Raw genomic sequence first — 15,937 nt, forward strand, 5'->3', positions numbered from 1 at the left:
TGTTTTTAAGTAATAAAAATTTAAAAAAAAAGGAAAGAAAGAAGAGAGTGACCAAACCAAAAAACAAATCCACCAATGATAACAAGCACTAGAAAGTATACTTAAAAAAAAAAACAAAAAACCAACAACGGACAGACTGAACCCTAGGACAAATGGTAAAAGCAACACTATACAGACAAAATCACACACAGAAGGATACACACACACAGTCACAAAAGGAGAAAAAGGGAAAAAAATATATATATCGTTGCTCCCAAAGTCTACCTCCTCAATTTGGGATGATTCGTTGTCTATTCAGGTATTCCACAGATGCAGGGTACATCAAGTTGATTGTGGAGATTTGATCCGCTGCTCCTGAGGCTGCTGGGAGAGATTTCCCTTTGTCTTCTTTGTTCGCACAGCTCCTGGGGTTCAGCTTTGGAGTTGGCCCCGCCTGTGCACGTAGGTCGCCTGAGGGCGTTTGTTCTTCACTCAGACAGAACGGAGTTAAAGGAGCAGCTGATTCGGGGGCTTTGGCTCACTCAGGCCAGGGGGAGGGAGGGGTATGGAATGCGGGGCGAGCCTGCGGTGGCAGAGGCCAGCATGACGTTGCACCAGTGTGAGGCGTGCCGTGCATTCTCCTGGGGAAGTTGTCTCTGGATCACAGGACCCTGGCAGTGGTGGGCTGCACAGGCTCCCTGCAGGGGAGGTGTCGATAGTGACCTGTGCTGGCACACAGTCTTCTTGGTGGCTGCAGCAGCAACCTTAGCGTCTCATACCTGTCTCTGGGGTCCGCGCTGATAGCCGCAGCTCGCGCCTGTCCCTGGAGCTCCTTTAAGCTGTGCTCTTAATCCCCTCCTCACGCACCAGGAAACAAAGGGGCAAGAAAAAGTGTCTTGCCTCTTCGGCAGCTCCAGACTTTTTCCCGGACTCCCTCCCGGCTAGCTGTGGCGCACTAGCCCCCTTCAGGCTGTGTTTACGCAGCCAGCCCCAGTCCTCTCCCTGGTATACAACCGAAGCCCGAGCCTCAGCTCCCAGCCCCCGCCCGCCCCGGCGGGTGAGCAGACAAGCCTCTCCGGCTGCTGAGTGCTGGTCGGCCGGATCCTCTGTGCGGGAATCTCTCCGCTTTGCCCTCTGAACCCCTGTAGCTGCGCTCTCCTCCGTGGCTCCGAAGCTTTCCCCCTCCGCCACCCGCAGTCTCTGCCCGCGAAGGGGCTTCCTAGTGTGTGGAAACCTTTCCTCCTTCACAGCTCCCTCCCACTGGTGCAGGTCCCGTCCCTATTCTTTTGTCTCTGTTTTTTTCTTTTTCTTTTGCCCTACCCAGGTAGTTGGGGAGTTTCTTGCCTTTTGGGAAGTCTGAGGTCTTCTGCGAGTGTTCAGTAGGTGTTCTGTAGGAGCTGTTCCACATTTAGATGTATTTCTGATGTATTTGTGGGGAGGAAGGTGATCTCCGCGTTTTACTCTTCCGCCATCTTGAAGCTCCTCCTCTGGCAGGCGGATTCTTAACCACTGTGCCACCAGGGAAGTCCGTAGTTATTAATTCTTTTTTTTTTAAATTAATTAATTAATTTATTTTGGCTGTGTTGGATCTTCGTTTCTGTGCGAGGGCTTTCTCTAGTTGTGGCAAGTGTGGGCCACTCTTCATCGCAGTGTGCGGGCCTCTCACTATCGCGGTCTCTCTTGTTGCGGAGCACAGGCTCCAGACGCGCAGGCTCAGTAGTTGTGGCTCACGGGCCCAGTTGCTCCGCAGCATGTGGGATCTTCCCAGACCAGGGCTCGAAGCCATGTCCCCTGAATTGGCAGGCAGATTCTCAACCACTGCGCCACCAGGGAAGCCCCTATTAATTCTTCATTTTAGTTCATTTTGGTCAGAGAGCATGGTATGTGCTAAGTTATTCTTGGTTCTTTTTCTATTTAGTTTGTGTCCTTAATAGTTCAGTTTTTAAACTTTTTTTGTTTTTAATATTTATGTATTTATTGTTTTACTTTTTTATTTGGCTGTGCCGGGTCTGTGTTGCAGCATTAAGGATCTTTGTTTCCGCGTGTGGGATCTTCCTTGCTGCATGTGGGCTCTTTTTAGTTGTGGCATGCGGGCTTTTTTAGTTGCGCCACGTAGGGTATTAGTTGCGGCGTGCAGGATCTAGTTCCCTGACCAGGGATTGAACCCGGGCTCCCTGCTTTGGGAGTACAGAGTCTTAACCCACTGGACCACCAGGGACGTCCCCAGTAATTCAGTTTTTATAAATACCTTACTTTTACGTGAGAAGAAGATTTATACTCTCTTGAATTTTGAGTGTTACAGGTAAAGTGTTCCTTTTGTTGTTCAAATCTTGTGTATACTTAACTACTTACTTCTGTTAAATATGAGACAGATGTGTTAAAAGCTACCACACTATAAACGGGTTTGCTTTTCCTTAGAAATCTGTCAGCTTTTGCTTTTTGTAACTCTTCATGCAAAATTGAAATTAAAGCTTCCTGGTAAATAGAGCCTTTTGTCAATATACATTGACCTCTTTAATTGTAGTAATTCTTGCCTTAACGTTTACTGTTTGTCTCTTGCGTGATTACTGTTGGTATTTTTGGTTAGTATTTGGGTTAAAAATACTTTTCTTAGTAAATACTTTGTAGCTTGACTTTGTGTGTGTTTTTAAATCCAGTATGATTACAGCTCTCTCTTAACTGTGGTATTTAATCCATTAACTTTTTTGTAATTACTTGTATATTTATATTTATTTCTGTCACCTCATTCACTTTTTTGGGGTGCTTTTCTTTACTCATGTCTGTTAGATTGATAAGCTTTTCTATATTCTTTTTCCTTTCTAATGATTAGAAGTTATGCATTGTTGTTATTCTCTTATTGGTAACTCAAAAACTTCAGTAGCATACTAATATTGAAGTCTAGAGTTCATCACTGTTTCTACTGTCCTCTTAAATAAAATAAGATCTTAAAATTCTCCAGCATTTGTTTCATCTTTCACATTATTGCCCATTATTTTACTTCCTCCTTGTTAGTAACCTTTTGCATTAGTACTTTTGTTAACAGTCAGTGCTCATTGAGATTTACCCACACATTTTCCAGTTTCTTAGCTCATCTTTGCTTCTTGCTTCTCACTCTCCCATGTGACTTTATTTCTATGCATTCAGAAATCTATCTTTTGTAATTCTTTGAGTGAGGGTTTTTAAGTGTTAAACTCTAAGTATGTTAGAAAATGCCTTTTCTTTATTTTCATTTTCATCTTATTGAACAGTAGTTTAGCTGAATTAGAATTTTAGGATGATTATTATTTTCCCTTAGTTCTTTCAATATAAAATTGCATTGTCTTCTTGCCTCTATTGGGCTGATGAGAAGTCTGTTGTTAGTTTTGATATTTCTGTGTAGGTAACTTTTCTTGGTTTTAATATTTCCATTTTGTTTGTGGAGTTAGGATGTGACTGTGTGTGGATTTGTGTTCATCCTGCTTGGGAATCACTATGCTTTTTCAGTCTGAAGATTTATTTACATATTTCACCAATTTTAGATAGTACTCAGACCTTATTTCTTTGAATATTGCTTACATTTTATCTTTGTTCTTGGAACTTCTCAGGCAGTCTGTTTCCATCTTATTGTTTTTCTGTGCTACATTCTGAGTAATAGCATCAGTCTGTCTTCCAACTTACTATTTCTCTGTTTCCTCCTTTTGTCCTCCCTTCTCTTCCTCCCTTTTCTCAATTTCTTCTCCCTTCTCATATACGCTCCTCTTTTCTTAGAACTTGATAATGTATTGTTTATAATTTTCCAGCCTATTTGTGTGGTTTTACCCCCCCTTCTTCTCTCTTGCACCTTCTTTCTGTTTTCCTCCTACTTTTCTGCTTCCCCCCTTATTTGTGCTTGACTCCATATTGCTTATATTTTAATACTACATTTCTGTGTTTCTTTTCCCTTACACATTCTCCCTTCTCCTCATCCTTACTTCCTTCCCATCTCCTTTCCTCCATATTTCCCCTTCAACCCCTCCCTGCCTTTCTCTATTCCACATTCTCACCATCCTCCTCTCCCTCATGGCACCTCTTCCTCCATCCCACTTCCTCCTTTCCTACTTACTCTCTTTTCTTCACTTCTACTCCTTCTCCTCTTACTTTTTATTTTTTTTGAGCTTGTATTATTTATTTTTATCCAGCATTTCTGTGTCTCTGCAATTAGAGGGGTTTTTGTGTTACTCACTGTATTGTTGGATCAGTCCTCATTATTATTGATTATTTTAAGGCAATAATTTGCATTGTTCAGTACTTTATTATTAGGAGCAGATTACTTGTGATACACTTCACAGATTAGTGTATTATAATGCCATCATTTGAGGAAAAGTTCTAAATGGTGGCTTTTTTTTTTTTAATAGATGAGGAAGAAGAATGATGGTATTACAAAATTTGTTGAATTTTTGGTCTTCTAGCGTGGGTTATGTGATAACTTTTCTAGGGAAGTATTTAGTACAGGTATCTGAAATTTAAGGTCAGGTAAACTGGCCTTCTGAATTTTGTAATTTTTAATTATAGATTTGTTATAGAGCTTAGATGTCTTCAAAAGATGTAGTAAGAAGTAAATATATTAATTAGGTTCTTGAAGCTTATTCATAAAAAGATCCTAGAGACAACTGAAATTTTATTTGTGAAAACTAAATGAAGTCTAGAACTATTTTGCTACTTAAAGTTAGTATTCCCAAAGGTCTTCAAAGCATTCCTAAGCCTGAATCAGTTTTTTTAAAATCTCAGAAACTTCAATCTTAATTTGTGGTTGAAATGTTTATTTGATTTCTTTAAGGAAATACTAATTCACAAACATTGCAAATCAAACAGAAGTATTTCTAAAAATGGAAGTTTTTGAATGCTTAAACTTTTTTTAAGTGCCAACCATCAGTTTAGCACTATGCAAAGCACTTCCTCAGATTAAAATTTTGAAAAAATTTGAAAGATAAAAGAAGCTAAGGCATGCTTTCTGCTCCCAAAGAGCATCCAGTATCTGTAAGAGAATGATACAGTTGGCACTCCATTTTGGAAGGGTGGGTCCACATCCTCAGATTCAACCTACTTTGGATCAAAAATATTCAGGAAAAAAAATTCTGGAGAATTCCAGAAAGCAAAACTTGAATTTGCTGCACCCAGGCAACTATTTACATAGCATTTACATTGTGTCCGGTATTATAAGTAATCTAGAGTGTGTGGGAGGATGTGCATAGGTTATATACAAATACTATGTCATTGTATATAAGGGACTTGAGCATCCTCGGATTTTGGCATCTGATGGGTTCCTGGAACCATCACCTGCTGATATCGACGGACAATTGTACTAACTAATGTGACATAATTAGGAGCCATGCTGACTAAAAGTAATGGAGGCATTCACAAAAAGAGAAAACATAATGGGTTATGGGGCATTTTTTGGGGAAAGGTATTGGGTAGAAGTTTTTCCATAATCTCTTTCTTTGTGGATTTCCTTCCTTTTATATTTTCCTTTCTTCTGTGTTACTGTTTTTTAGAGAGACTTTTGTTTAAATAAGTGAAACCTTCTTATTCTCTTATATCCACCTTTTTTGTGTTTCTTCCCATTTCCCCCCACTATGTAAATTTTGTGAATTGGTGAACAAAAATATTTTATAAGAGTTTTTATTTGCTAACTAGTTCATTACAAATAGATACAGAGTAAAAAACAAATTGACCTAATTTTGATGCAGTATTTTTTATTAGCAAGTATGTAGTTTCCAGGCTTTGTGTAACATGCTGTATGGGAAGGAAATTGAGAGAGACTATCTTGGCTCCTAAATTTATGTTGCAAAATCTTGAGTTGATTCATGTTTGCTTTTGTTTTGTTTTGATTTTTTTGTTTTGTTTTGTTATTGTTCTCATTTTCTTCTTTCCCCTGGGACATTAGTTTTGTTTGAAACATTAATTTCAGGAAATTTAGTGGTAATTATAGCAGTCTATTTCATTCTCATTTCATAGTTCTTTGTTACTTCAAACTACTCAGTGGGGAAAACAGAATACTTTTCCTGTTTATCTCAGTGTATGTGTTTTATTTTGGTAGTCTCTAAAATATGTTTAACTAGTATTCAGTGACAATTATTCTTATCTTCTTATAGGCAGATAACATAAACTACTAGTGTTCTTTTCTTATTTTTCTTATAGATGTATCAATATTACACTGGAAACTGAATAACATAGAGGTTAAGAGCATGGGCACTAAATCCAGGCTGTGTGGAGTTTAAATCCATGACTCTGTTTCTTACTAACTGAATTACTTAAACTCTCTATACTTGCTTTCCCATCTTTAGAGTTAGGGATAATAGTAGTACTTATTTCATAGTGTTGTTCTGACGACTTTAGGAATTAATTTCTATAAAGGACTTAGAAGAGTGTCTGGCATATAGAAAACATTGTTTGTGTTAGCCATTACTATTATTTTTTTCCCTAGTTCTGTGAAAATGTACACAGATAGCGTTACAGGTAGGAATGGAATCTGGGTGTTCTAATTCCAGTCAAGATGAAGCAGTGCTAGTTTGCCTGTCAGTAGGTTATGCAGTCTAAATAAAAATAAAATTAAGATAAAAAATTTCCAAGCTACAAAATGAATACAGTAACATTAAAATAATTTATTTGATTAATAATAAAACACATTTGAGTACATATGTGCTCAGCCCTGTGCTTAGGTTTTGGAAATACTAAGGTAGACACACTTTCTATCCTAAAGAAACTATAGACTAGTCCTGGAAGAAAGACAAGGAAACACTTGAGACATAATTATTTCCATGAGAGAGAAATGTAGAGAACACAAGGGAATAGAGAGGAGAGGGCATCCATTCCTTCCTTGGGGAGGGCAAAACAAAAGGGAAACGGTCTTGGAAAATTCCGTAGATGAGATGTCATTAAAGATTTATGAATATTCATAGGGTAAGATAATACACCAGAGTTTAAAGTGCTGTCTGTGTGTTGTTACTAGTTAACTTTATTCTGAAATCTTCCATTCAGCCTTAGAGCATTCCAAGAAATTAATTGATGTTTACCTTTAACTTGAGTTTATCAGCAGTTAGTAGTTTATTCTTCATTTTACTCCCAGGTTCAAAAAAATCTTTGTTTTTCCAGTTGCCTTTTTCAAATTTGTTTATTATAAAAGAGACATGTGCTTTTTGTAAAGGAATTTGAATAGTAGGAAGTATATAAAGTAAAAGTTCTTAATTCCTCCCCTTTTCCCCAACTTTCTCACCCCCCGAAAATAAACCAAACAATAAAATGCTTAAGTACATATACACCTACGATGTAGATATCTTGCTTTAAATAATAAATCCCATTTCCTTAGTTTGCACTTATGATATTTTTTGACATATCAAGGATACTTTTTCTATTTTATTTTTATCAAAATGCTCAAAGCTAGCCAAAATGAATTATTTTTCTGCATCCTATCCTGCTTTCCTCACTTCATGTCTTTGTTTATGCCGAGAATGTCTTTCTCATTCAAACCCACCACTTTATGTCCAAAGTCCTTCCTGTTCTTAGAGGTCTTTTCAGATAATACATTCTCTGTCAGGCGTTTCTTCTTCCCCCACCTTCACCCCTCATTGAGTTTTGAAAGTAATTTTGTGTTAGTACCCAACACTTTCTGCTCTGCATACAGTTAAATGTTCAGTTTCTCTGCCTTGGACTATACTGACAGTTCTTATAGAAGAGTATTACCTGAGTTTTGTAATACTTAAGTGCCTATTTGCAAAGCCTATTGTTAGATATTTAAAGTAAATGTATTTTAGACATGTATTATTACTCTTAGAAATACTGATTTTTAACTGTTGCGGGGAAAAGTTAGGAGAGCATAGCTGTGAATTGAAAATAGAACTTTTTTAATGATTTTGGATAAAACTTTCTGAGGCATTGTTTTCTTTTAGTAAACAAAGATTATGATAACCTGATTTGACCAGTTTTTAAAATTAAAACTAAAATCTTTAAAAGCTAAAGTTGTGAGAACAAGGATATAAATGTATAAACACATCTCTTAAATATTTTAATAGAATTTTAAGAGCAGTTCTTTGACATCGTTGAAGGAAACATGCCACAATAAATATTTGCTGAACGTGATATAAATAGTAATCACTAAAAACTGTTTTCATTTATTTTTCAGAGAATGCAGAGTCCATCGATCTAAAACAGTTTTTTGACCAACATTTTTCACATATATATTATGTGTTTTTTGAGAATTTTGTTACTATTGAAGCTAGTCTTAAACAGAAAGGTAAGATGTTAAAATCAGTCTTGGCTTATGTTGATGTTTCAAATAATTGTCATAAACATTCACTTAAAAATATACTCTTGGACATTGGAATTTTAGTATTATTTCACTTCTTTTTGTTAGACAGCTTGTAGACACCCCTCTCACACTATGGGTTAGTAGTAATATCCTTATTATTTTGAAAAGGCTTAGATTTCCTTTTTCTCTGGTCAGGTTTACTTGTTTTCTCACCTTTGCTCTGCCCTAGGGGCATATGTCAGGTTTGAGCAGTCATTTTCATAAATTCATTTTTAGAGTTCATTTAGAGTTCTCCACTATATATTATGATTTGTTTTTAGACATAAATATGTAGAATCTGAATTTAACAGTCTAAAAAGAGTAGAGAGAGATGCTATGATATTGTCTATACATTGAACATAATATACTTTAAACATTTTATTAAAGAATCACTGAGAAAAAAAACTTCAGTGCTTGAAATATTTTAAGCTTTTTAAGTGGTTGTTGACATTGAGGACAAAATGATAATGTTTAAAATATTTTTTTATAAAAATGTTTTAGGTCACAAGTCTCAAAGGGAGGAATTGGATGCTATACTTTTTATTTTTGAGGTAAGTACCTGCCAATGTAACTTTTTTTCCAAAATTAATTTTTGGAACGTACAAGGAATATATTGAATATTAAAAAACACTGTGAATCTACCATGCTTTTCAAAAACTGAGTTGTACTTTTTAACCTAAAAATATACCTGACTTAATTCTTAATTATTTTCTGAGGTACACATATTATTTTTAGGTACAGATAAAATTATGTTTTTATGCATTTGATACCACAGTTGGTACAATATTCACTGTGTCTGCAAACAAGAAAATTTTAATTTGTGGGAGATTTACACAAATGGAGAATTTTAAAAAAACAAAAAAACCAAAACATTCTTACTTGAGAGGGTAAATTCATGGAACTGTTACATACCTAAGGAGTTTATAGTTTCTGCTTTAACTGCTTTTCGTTGAAAACTTGTATAAAATAGTTTTAAATATTTTATAAATTGTTGTTCTACTACATTTACTTTGGATTGGGGTGGGACAAATTTTTATTGCTAAATAAACAGAAGGAAACAACAACATTTGATACTCTGCTAAAATTTGTTTCATTTTTGGCACAATGATAAAAATGAGGGACACACATGCTTTTCAAATAACCCCATGCTCTTCATTCTGTCTTTCAAATCAAATAGTGATAGGAGTATTCTGATCTTTATTGAGAATTTTAGAGAACTGGAGAAAGTCAGGATTAGACCTTGTATCTTGAAAAGCATAGTAAAGAATTTAGAAATCAGTTTCTAAAGATTGAACTATTCTATCTACTGCTAATTAAAGATAATTCACTATTTTGTATGTTGACTATTTTAGTATGGTTTAGAAGAATTGAAGAATTTGATCCCTCTCTTAGTTGCTGAGTTAGTCACAGCTGAAAAAAAGAAAGTTTTTTTTTTTTTTTAAGAGTTCCAGACAGAAGTAACCGGTGTTGGTACCTGTTCTGCAGTTAATTTTCATTAGTCATTAACCCTGAGGAATTTGCTTATATTTACCTCCCCAAGTGTTTGCATGAACTGTTTACAAGGGAAATATTAAAACATGAATATTTTGAGGAAGAGTAAAAGTATGTACAGAGAAAGCAAGATGATAATTCCTGGAAAGTGTTCCTTCGGACATTCATGCTTGCCCTATATTCAGGAAACTGAGATGATTGACTAGTTAATAGAAGCTCTTTCAGAATATTCCTTCTGTTAAAAAATAATACTTATTTTCCTGTATGTAATATATACTGGTCATTTGTTACTCTTTGAACAGAAATGTTTGTAATCAGTCACTGAATTTTATTAGGAAAAGAGATGTTAGATATAGGGTTTTCATCTTTTGGAAAAAATATTTAACCTGTGTGCTGATGTTTTTCTACTTATAATGGGGACAATAATATCTGACCTCCACCTTTAGAGACTAATGATGATTTAAAAAAAAAATTATAAATAAAATGATTTCCTTTTTCTGGAATAAAAAGCATCATTACGTAAGGTCAGTATGACATAGGATTTATATTCTGCTTTCTTCTGTGTAGTTAAGAGTATACATGATTTCTTTCATCTTTATATGACTGAATAAAAAAGATGAATATATTTAAATTTACATTTTATATGGGATTAAATCTAAACTATAATTTAATAGTGATAATTTAGGAATACTTTCGAGTAGTTCACAAACTTGTCTTTTTAATTTTCTATAATTTTATCTCTTTCCACACCACCATAAATATAATTATACAGTTGTTGGCTAAGTATGAGAGAAATAGGAGGGCAGAGGTGAAGAAGTTTATGTGTCTCATGTGGGAATAGCATCTATCTGTGAAGAACTTTATAATTTCTTCATCATCCTCTTATATGAGAGGGACTAAAGAAGATTACATCAAAAGGAAGATAGAGAAGTATAAAAACATGCATACTGTTCTTTGAACAGAATAGTATAAAAGCACAAGTTTTGGAAATAGGCATATGGAAGTTGGAATCTCCGTTTTTCCTTTTCTAACCTAAGCACATTACTTAACCCATTTCTTTATTTGTCAAATGAGATCAATGAACACTCCTTTTAGGATGGTTGTGAGGATTAATGAGATATCATTACATAAAGTGTCTAGTGTTTGGTCCTTATGAACATTCAATTAATGGTGATTCTAAATAATTATAATAGAGCAGCAATGATAACAAACGCACACAAATGTCATTCAGCAAGCAGATGAGTGTTGAGAACATAGTTCAGCAGCATAATAAGGCAGCTGTTGAACTAGAATAATCCACACAGGTGCAATATATAAAGGAAAATATAGACAAAATTTTGAAAGTATTATATGTAAAAAGTATTTATTCCCAACTTGTGAAAGTCTATATATGTTAGCTTAACTATAGGGCTCCTGAATCTTAAAATTTTGTTCTCATACCCGTAGCCATCATAACATATAAGTATCTTTGGGTTCACATGAATTAATTTAGTACAAGTATTTGATAGGATTTTTGTGGAAGCAAAATATTTTCCCTGTAAGATTTATCAAAGTAAGAGAAAGAACTGCTTGGAGACCGGGCTTCCCTGGTGGTGCAGTGGTTAAGAATCCGCCTGCCAATGCGGGGGACATGGGTTCAAGCCCTGGTCTGGGAAGATCCCACATGCCGCGGAGCAACTAAGCCCGTGTGCCACAACTTCTGAGCCTGTGCTCTAGAGCCTGCGAGCCACAACTACTGAGCCCGTGTGCCACAACTACTGAAGCCTGTGCACCTAGAGCCTGTGCTCTGCAACAAGAGAAGCCACCACAATGAGAAGCCCACGCACCGCAACAGAGTAGACCCCACTCGCCACAACTAGAGAAAGCCTGCGTGCAGCAACGAAGACCCAATGCCGTCAAAAATAAATAAATAAATTTATTAAAAAAAAAAAAAAGAACTGCTTGGAGAGAAAACGTCACTAATATTAATATCTAGAAGAATTTAAAACATATCAGTACTATCCACAATGCAGAAATTCTAAGAATAGTAAAAGAGCATTTAAAAATATACTACCAACTGTAAAATAGATATCTAGTGGGAAGCAGCCACATAGCACAGGGAGATCAACTCGGTGCTTTGTGACCACCTAGAGGGGTGGGATAGGGAGGGTGGGAGGGAGATGCAAGAGGGAGGCGATATGGGGATATATGTATATATATAGCTGATTCACTTTGTTATAAAGCAGAAACTAACACACCATTGTAAAGCAATTATACTCTAATAAAGATGTTAAAAATATATATATATATTAAAGTTAGTATTTATTCACTAAAGAGAAGTATACTTACTTTTCACATCATAGTAAAAGATAAATTTCATTAATTTCCTGTTCCAAGTCTTTGTTAATATAGCTTGTTGTTTTCTGCAGTTTTCAAATACTAATCAGTATGCCAGCGCTGAAGTAGTACCAGTACCATCAGATTAGCTCAAAGACTATTTTGTATTTGTAATGCTGTCTTTTATGTAAGAAACTCTTAAAGGCTTTGTGTAAGCTCTTTGTTTAATTTTTCACATTGCTCAAGATGAGGACGTGTTACTTGCTTTTCATACTTTTCTTTGTTTTATTCATATTGATTTTTAGAAAATTTTACAACTTCTTCCAGAAAGAATTCATCAGCGATGGCAGTTTCATAGTATTGGTAAGTAATTTAAATATGTATTTCATACTTGAAATAAATGATAATATATGAAAATACTCTTTAATGGGTTGGTCATTATTTGAAATGAGTTCATAGTTTATGCTTTAGTAAAAACAAAATAAAGAATACAGAACTAGGCTTACTGGGAATATAAGATAAAAACATACATGAAGGATTGCCAATAAAAGTGGCATATTAAATTTCTTTGATCCACCTGTTCATTTACTCTGAATATGTTAGCAATGATGATGAAACTATAAAGCCAAAAAAATAAAAGCAGACTCAACATCAGAATAAACATTCTGTAATCAAAAATGGAAGAGAAGGTAACAAAGTGCCACATAGAGCGAAAGCCATGGGTTCCAGGTTTGAAAGCAAGCAGTGTATTAATAAAAAAGGAGGGAACTGGAGTTAAGCTTACTGCTTGAAGAGACGAAGTAGAGCTTCCCAGATCATGAAATGAAGCTGAAAAGAAAACGGGGAAAGAAAAAATAAGCAACCCTGCTGTGGATTATTGTGAAAGACCAAGTAGGCGGGAGGTCATAGACTTTCTCTTACCAGGAGCTAAGCCAAGGTGCTTGCTGGCTTGGAATCTGTTTCTTTAACAATCATAGCATCACCACAGGACTCTTGAGCTCTCATTATAAGACATTTTTTCCCCCCTTGGTTGAAAAAGGAATCTGTAGATAGGCAATTTCTGGCTTTGGTTCAGTGTCTTAATGATGACAGGGCTGATTGCTAGTGATTCTCATGACCCTTCTCTTGTGGTGAACATACAGATGGCCACCACATCTACATTGTTGAAGTAGAATGTTATAGGCCTTGTATTCATTTGTAAAAATTGTATTTTTTTCTCTTAAAAAAGAGTCATATATTTATTTAGAACCTACAATTGTTAGTTATAGCAAATGAAATTTCTGAGGCTTTGAAACTGTAAGTCATCCCAATTAGCAGTTCTGGAAACAAAAGGAACTCTGGACATATAGGATGGATATTGATGCAAGGGCTAAAAAACCACAGAATTCTAAATAATAAAGCCTTTTAGAATGAACTTTTTAGATAAAGCTCAAGACTAAAAATGATGTACCCTTAATATATAAAGAACTCTGGCAACTCAGTAATAAGACAAGTCAATTTTTTAAATAGGGAAAATATTTGCATAGTTATCACACGAAAGAAGATATGTGAATTGCTAATAATCACATGATAAGGTGCTCAATAGAATAGTGAAATCCTATTTTTTATTTCATAATCATTAAAATGTCCTTGAAGGTTATCTGGGAAGAAACTTTTTTGAGACAGCTGAACTTCTAAAGTTTATTCTATTTCCTGAGGAAGGTAGTCTTCGATTTCTAAACAACCTTTGGGCTATCTGGTTGTCATGATTAATAATATTCTAGTAAATGTCCAACTTGAGACAATACATAATTGGTCACTTTTCTTTGTCACCCAGAGAATCCTAAAACTCTGTTTCCTTTCTTTTTTGTCTTGGATATATAGAAAAATAAATCAGTGACTCTAGTTGATTTTTTTAAAGTAGCTTTTTTGAGGTATAATTTACTTAGATAAAAATCACTCATTTAAATAAATAATTTATTAATTTTTAGTAAATATTTAGAGTCACCACAGTCTTGTTTTAGAACATTGCCATTACCCTAAAATAGTTCTTTGAGCCCATTTACAGTCAGTTGCCTTTGCCACCACCAATCTGCTTTCTGTCTTCAATAAATTTGTCTTTTTTGGACATTTCATGTAAATGAAATCATACAATTTGTAATAGTTTACATCTGGCCTCTTTCACTTAACATATTTTTTTTTCCATATTATAGCATATATAAGCATTCCTTTTTATCGTATACTATTCTGTTGTATGGCTATACCATATTTTGTTTATTTACTCAGCAATTAATGGACATTTTTATTGTTTCTAGTTTATTATAACTTGTTTATTTTATTTGTTTTATTGTAGATTCCTTTTGATTTTCTACGTATAGGATCATGTCAACTGCAAATATAGTTTTACTTTTAAATTTTTAATCTGGTACCTTTAATTTCTTATTTCTTTTTTGTTTATTGTTCCTCTAGTACACTAGTGAATAAAAGTGGTAAAACTAGACATCCTTATATTATTCCTGATGTAAAGGAGAAGGCATTCAGTCTTTCACCATTATGTATGATGTTAGCTATTTTTTTTTTTTTAATTTTATTTTCACTTACTCTATATTTGAGGAAACTGAGGCTCAGGGAAGTTAAGTGATTCCTCAGGATCACACATATGTCCTGGCAGAATCTAGATTCAATGCAGAATCCTATTTCACATATAAATAAGTATTTAAGTTTCATCCTGTGTAATTCTCAAACCCTTTGTCTTCTTCTTCAGTGCTTCCTGAAGATCATTCTTCCCTGGCGATGTTAGCTATTTTTATAGATACTGTTTATCAAGTTGAAGTTCTCTTCTATCCTGTTTTGATGAGAGTTTTTAATCATGCATGGGCATTGTATTTTGTCAGATGCTTTTTCTTCTATTGACATGATCATAGGCAGCATTATTAGTGGTTTTGTCATTTATTCTGTTAATATTGTGTATTTCACGAATTGCTTTTCATATGTTAAACCAACTTTGCATCCCTGAGATAAATCCCAATTGGTTACCATTTCTATATAGTCTTTTTATTATATTGCTGATTTTAGTTTGCTAATAATTTATTAAAGGTTTTTGCCTCTATGTTTATGAGGGATATTTAACACTGTAGTGTTCTTTTGTGAGGTCTTTGTCTGACTTTATTAAGATAATAATAGCCATGTACATAGATTGGGAAGTGTTCCCTCGTTTATTTTCTGAGTTTGTGAACAATTGATACTACATCCTTTTAAAATATTTGGTCGAATTCACAAGTAAAGCCATTTAGAGTTAGGCTTTTCTTTGTGAGGAGATTTGTAATTGTTACTTTATATTCCTTTTTTTGTTTTTTTAATTTTATTTATTTATCTATTTATTTATTTATTTTTGGCTGCGTTGGGTCCTCGCTGCTGTGCGCGGGCTTTCTCCAGTTGCGGCGAGCAGGGGCCACTCTTCTTTGCGGTGCATGGGCTTCTCACTGTGGCGGCCTCCCCCGTTGTGGAGCACGGGCTCTAGGTTCGTGGGCTTCAGTAGTTGTGGCACGTGGGCTCAGCAGCCACGGCTCGCGGGCTCTAGAGCGCAGGCTCAGTAGTTGTGGCTCACGGGCCTAGTTGCTCCGCGGCTTGTGGGATCTTCCCGGACCAGGGCTCGAACCCGTGTCCCCTGCATTGGCAGGTGGACTCTCAACCACTGCGCCACCAGGGAAGCCCTATATTCCTTTTTGAGTCAGTTTGGATAATTTGTATCTTTCTAGGAATTTGTCTGTTTCATTAACACTGCCTAATTTGTTGGTGTAAAGTTGTTCAAGTTACTCTTTTATAATAACCCTTTTCATTCCTATAGGGTCAGTAGTGATGTCCCCTCTT

General features: G+C 35.3%; 1 protein-coding gene across 10 annotated transcripts in view; it reads left to right on the top strand.

Moving 5' to 3' along the window:
* The window catches only part of RALGAPA1 (Ral GTPase activating protein catalytic subunit alpha 1), a 218,988-nt gene that overhangs the window by 36,949 nt on the left and 166,102 nt on the right, over positions 1-15,937 (top strand). For all 10 annotated transcript variants that reach the window (XR_014261120.1, XM_082451982.1, XM_082451981.1 and 7 more), the window contains exons 2-4: positions 8,117-8,227; positions 8,783-8,832; positions 12,394-12,451. Coding sequence is in view for 9 of the 10 variants with exons in the window: in XM_082451982.1 (XP_082308108.1) it covers positions 8,117-8,227; positions 8,783-8,832; positions 12,394-12,451 (219 nt within the window). In the remaining variant the exon portion in view is untranslated. The remainder of the gene's footprint in view (positions 1-8,116; positions 8,228-8,782; positions 8,833-12,393; positions 12,452-15,937) is intronic.

Source organism: Balaenoptera physalus (assembly GCF_965194825.1).
Source record: "Balaenoptera physalus genome assembly, chromosome: 2".
NCBI classification, from domain to species: Eukaryota; Metazoa; Chordata; class Mammalia; order Artiodactyla; family Balaenopteridae; genus Balaenoptera; species Balaenoptera physalus.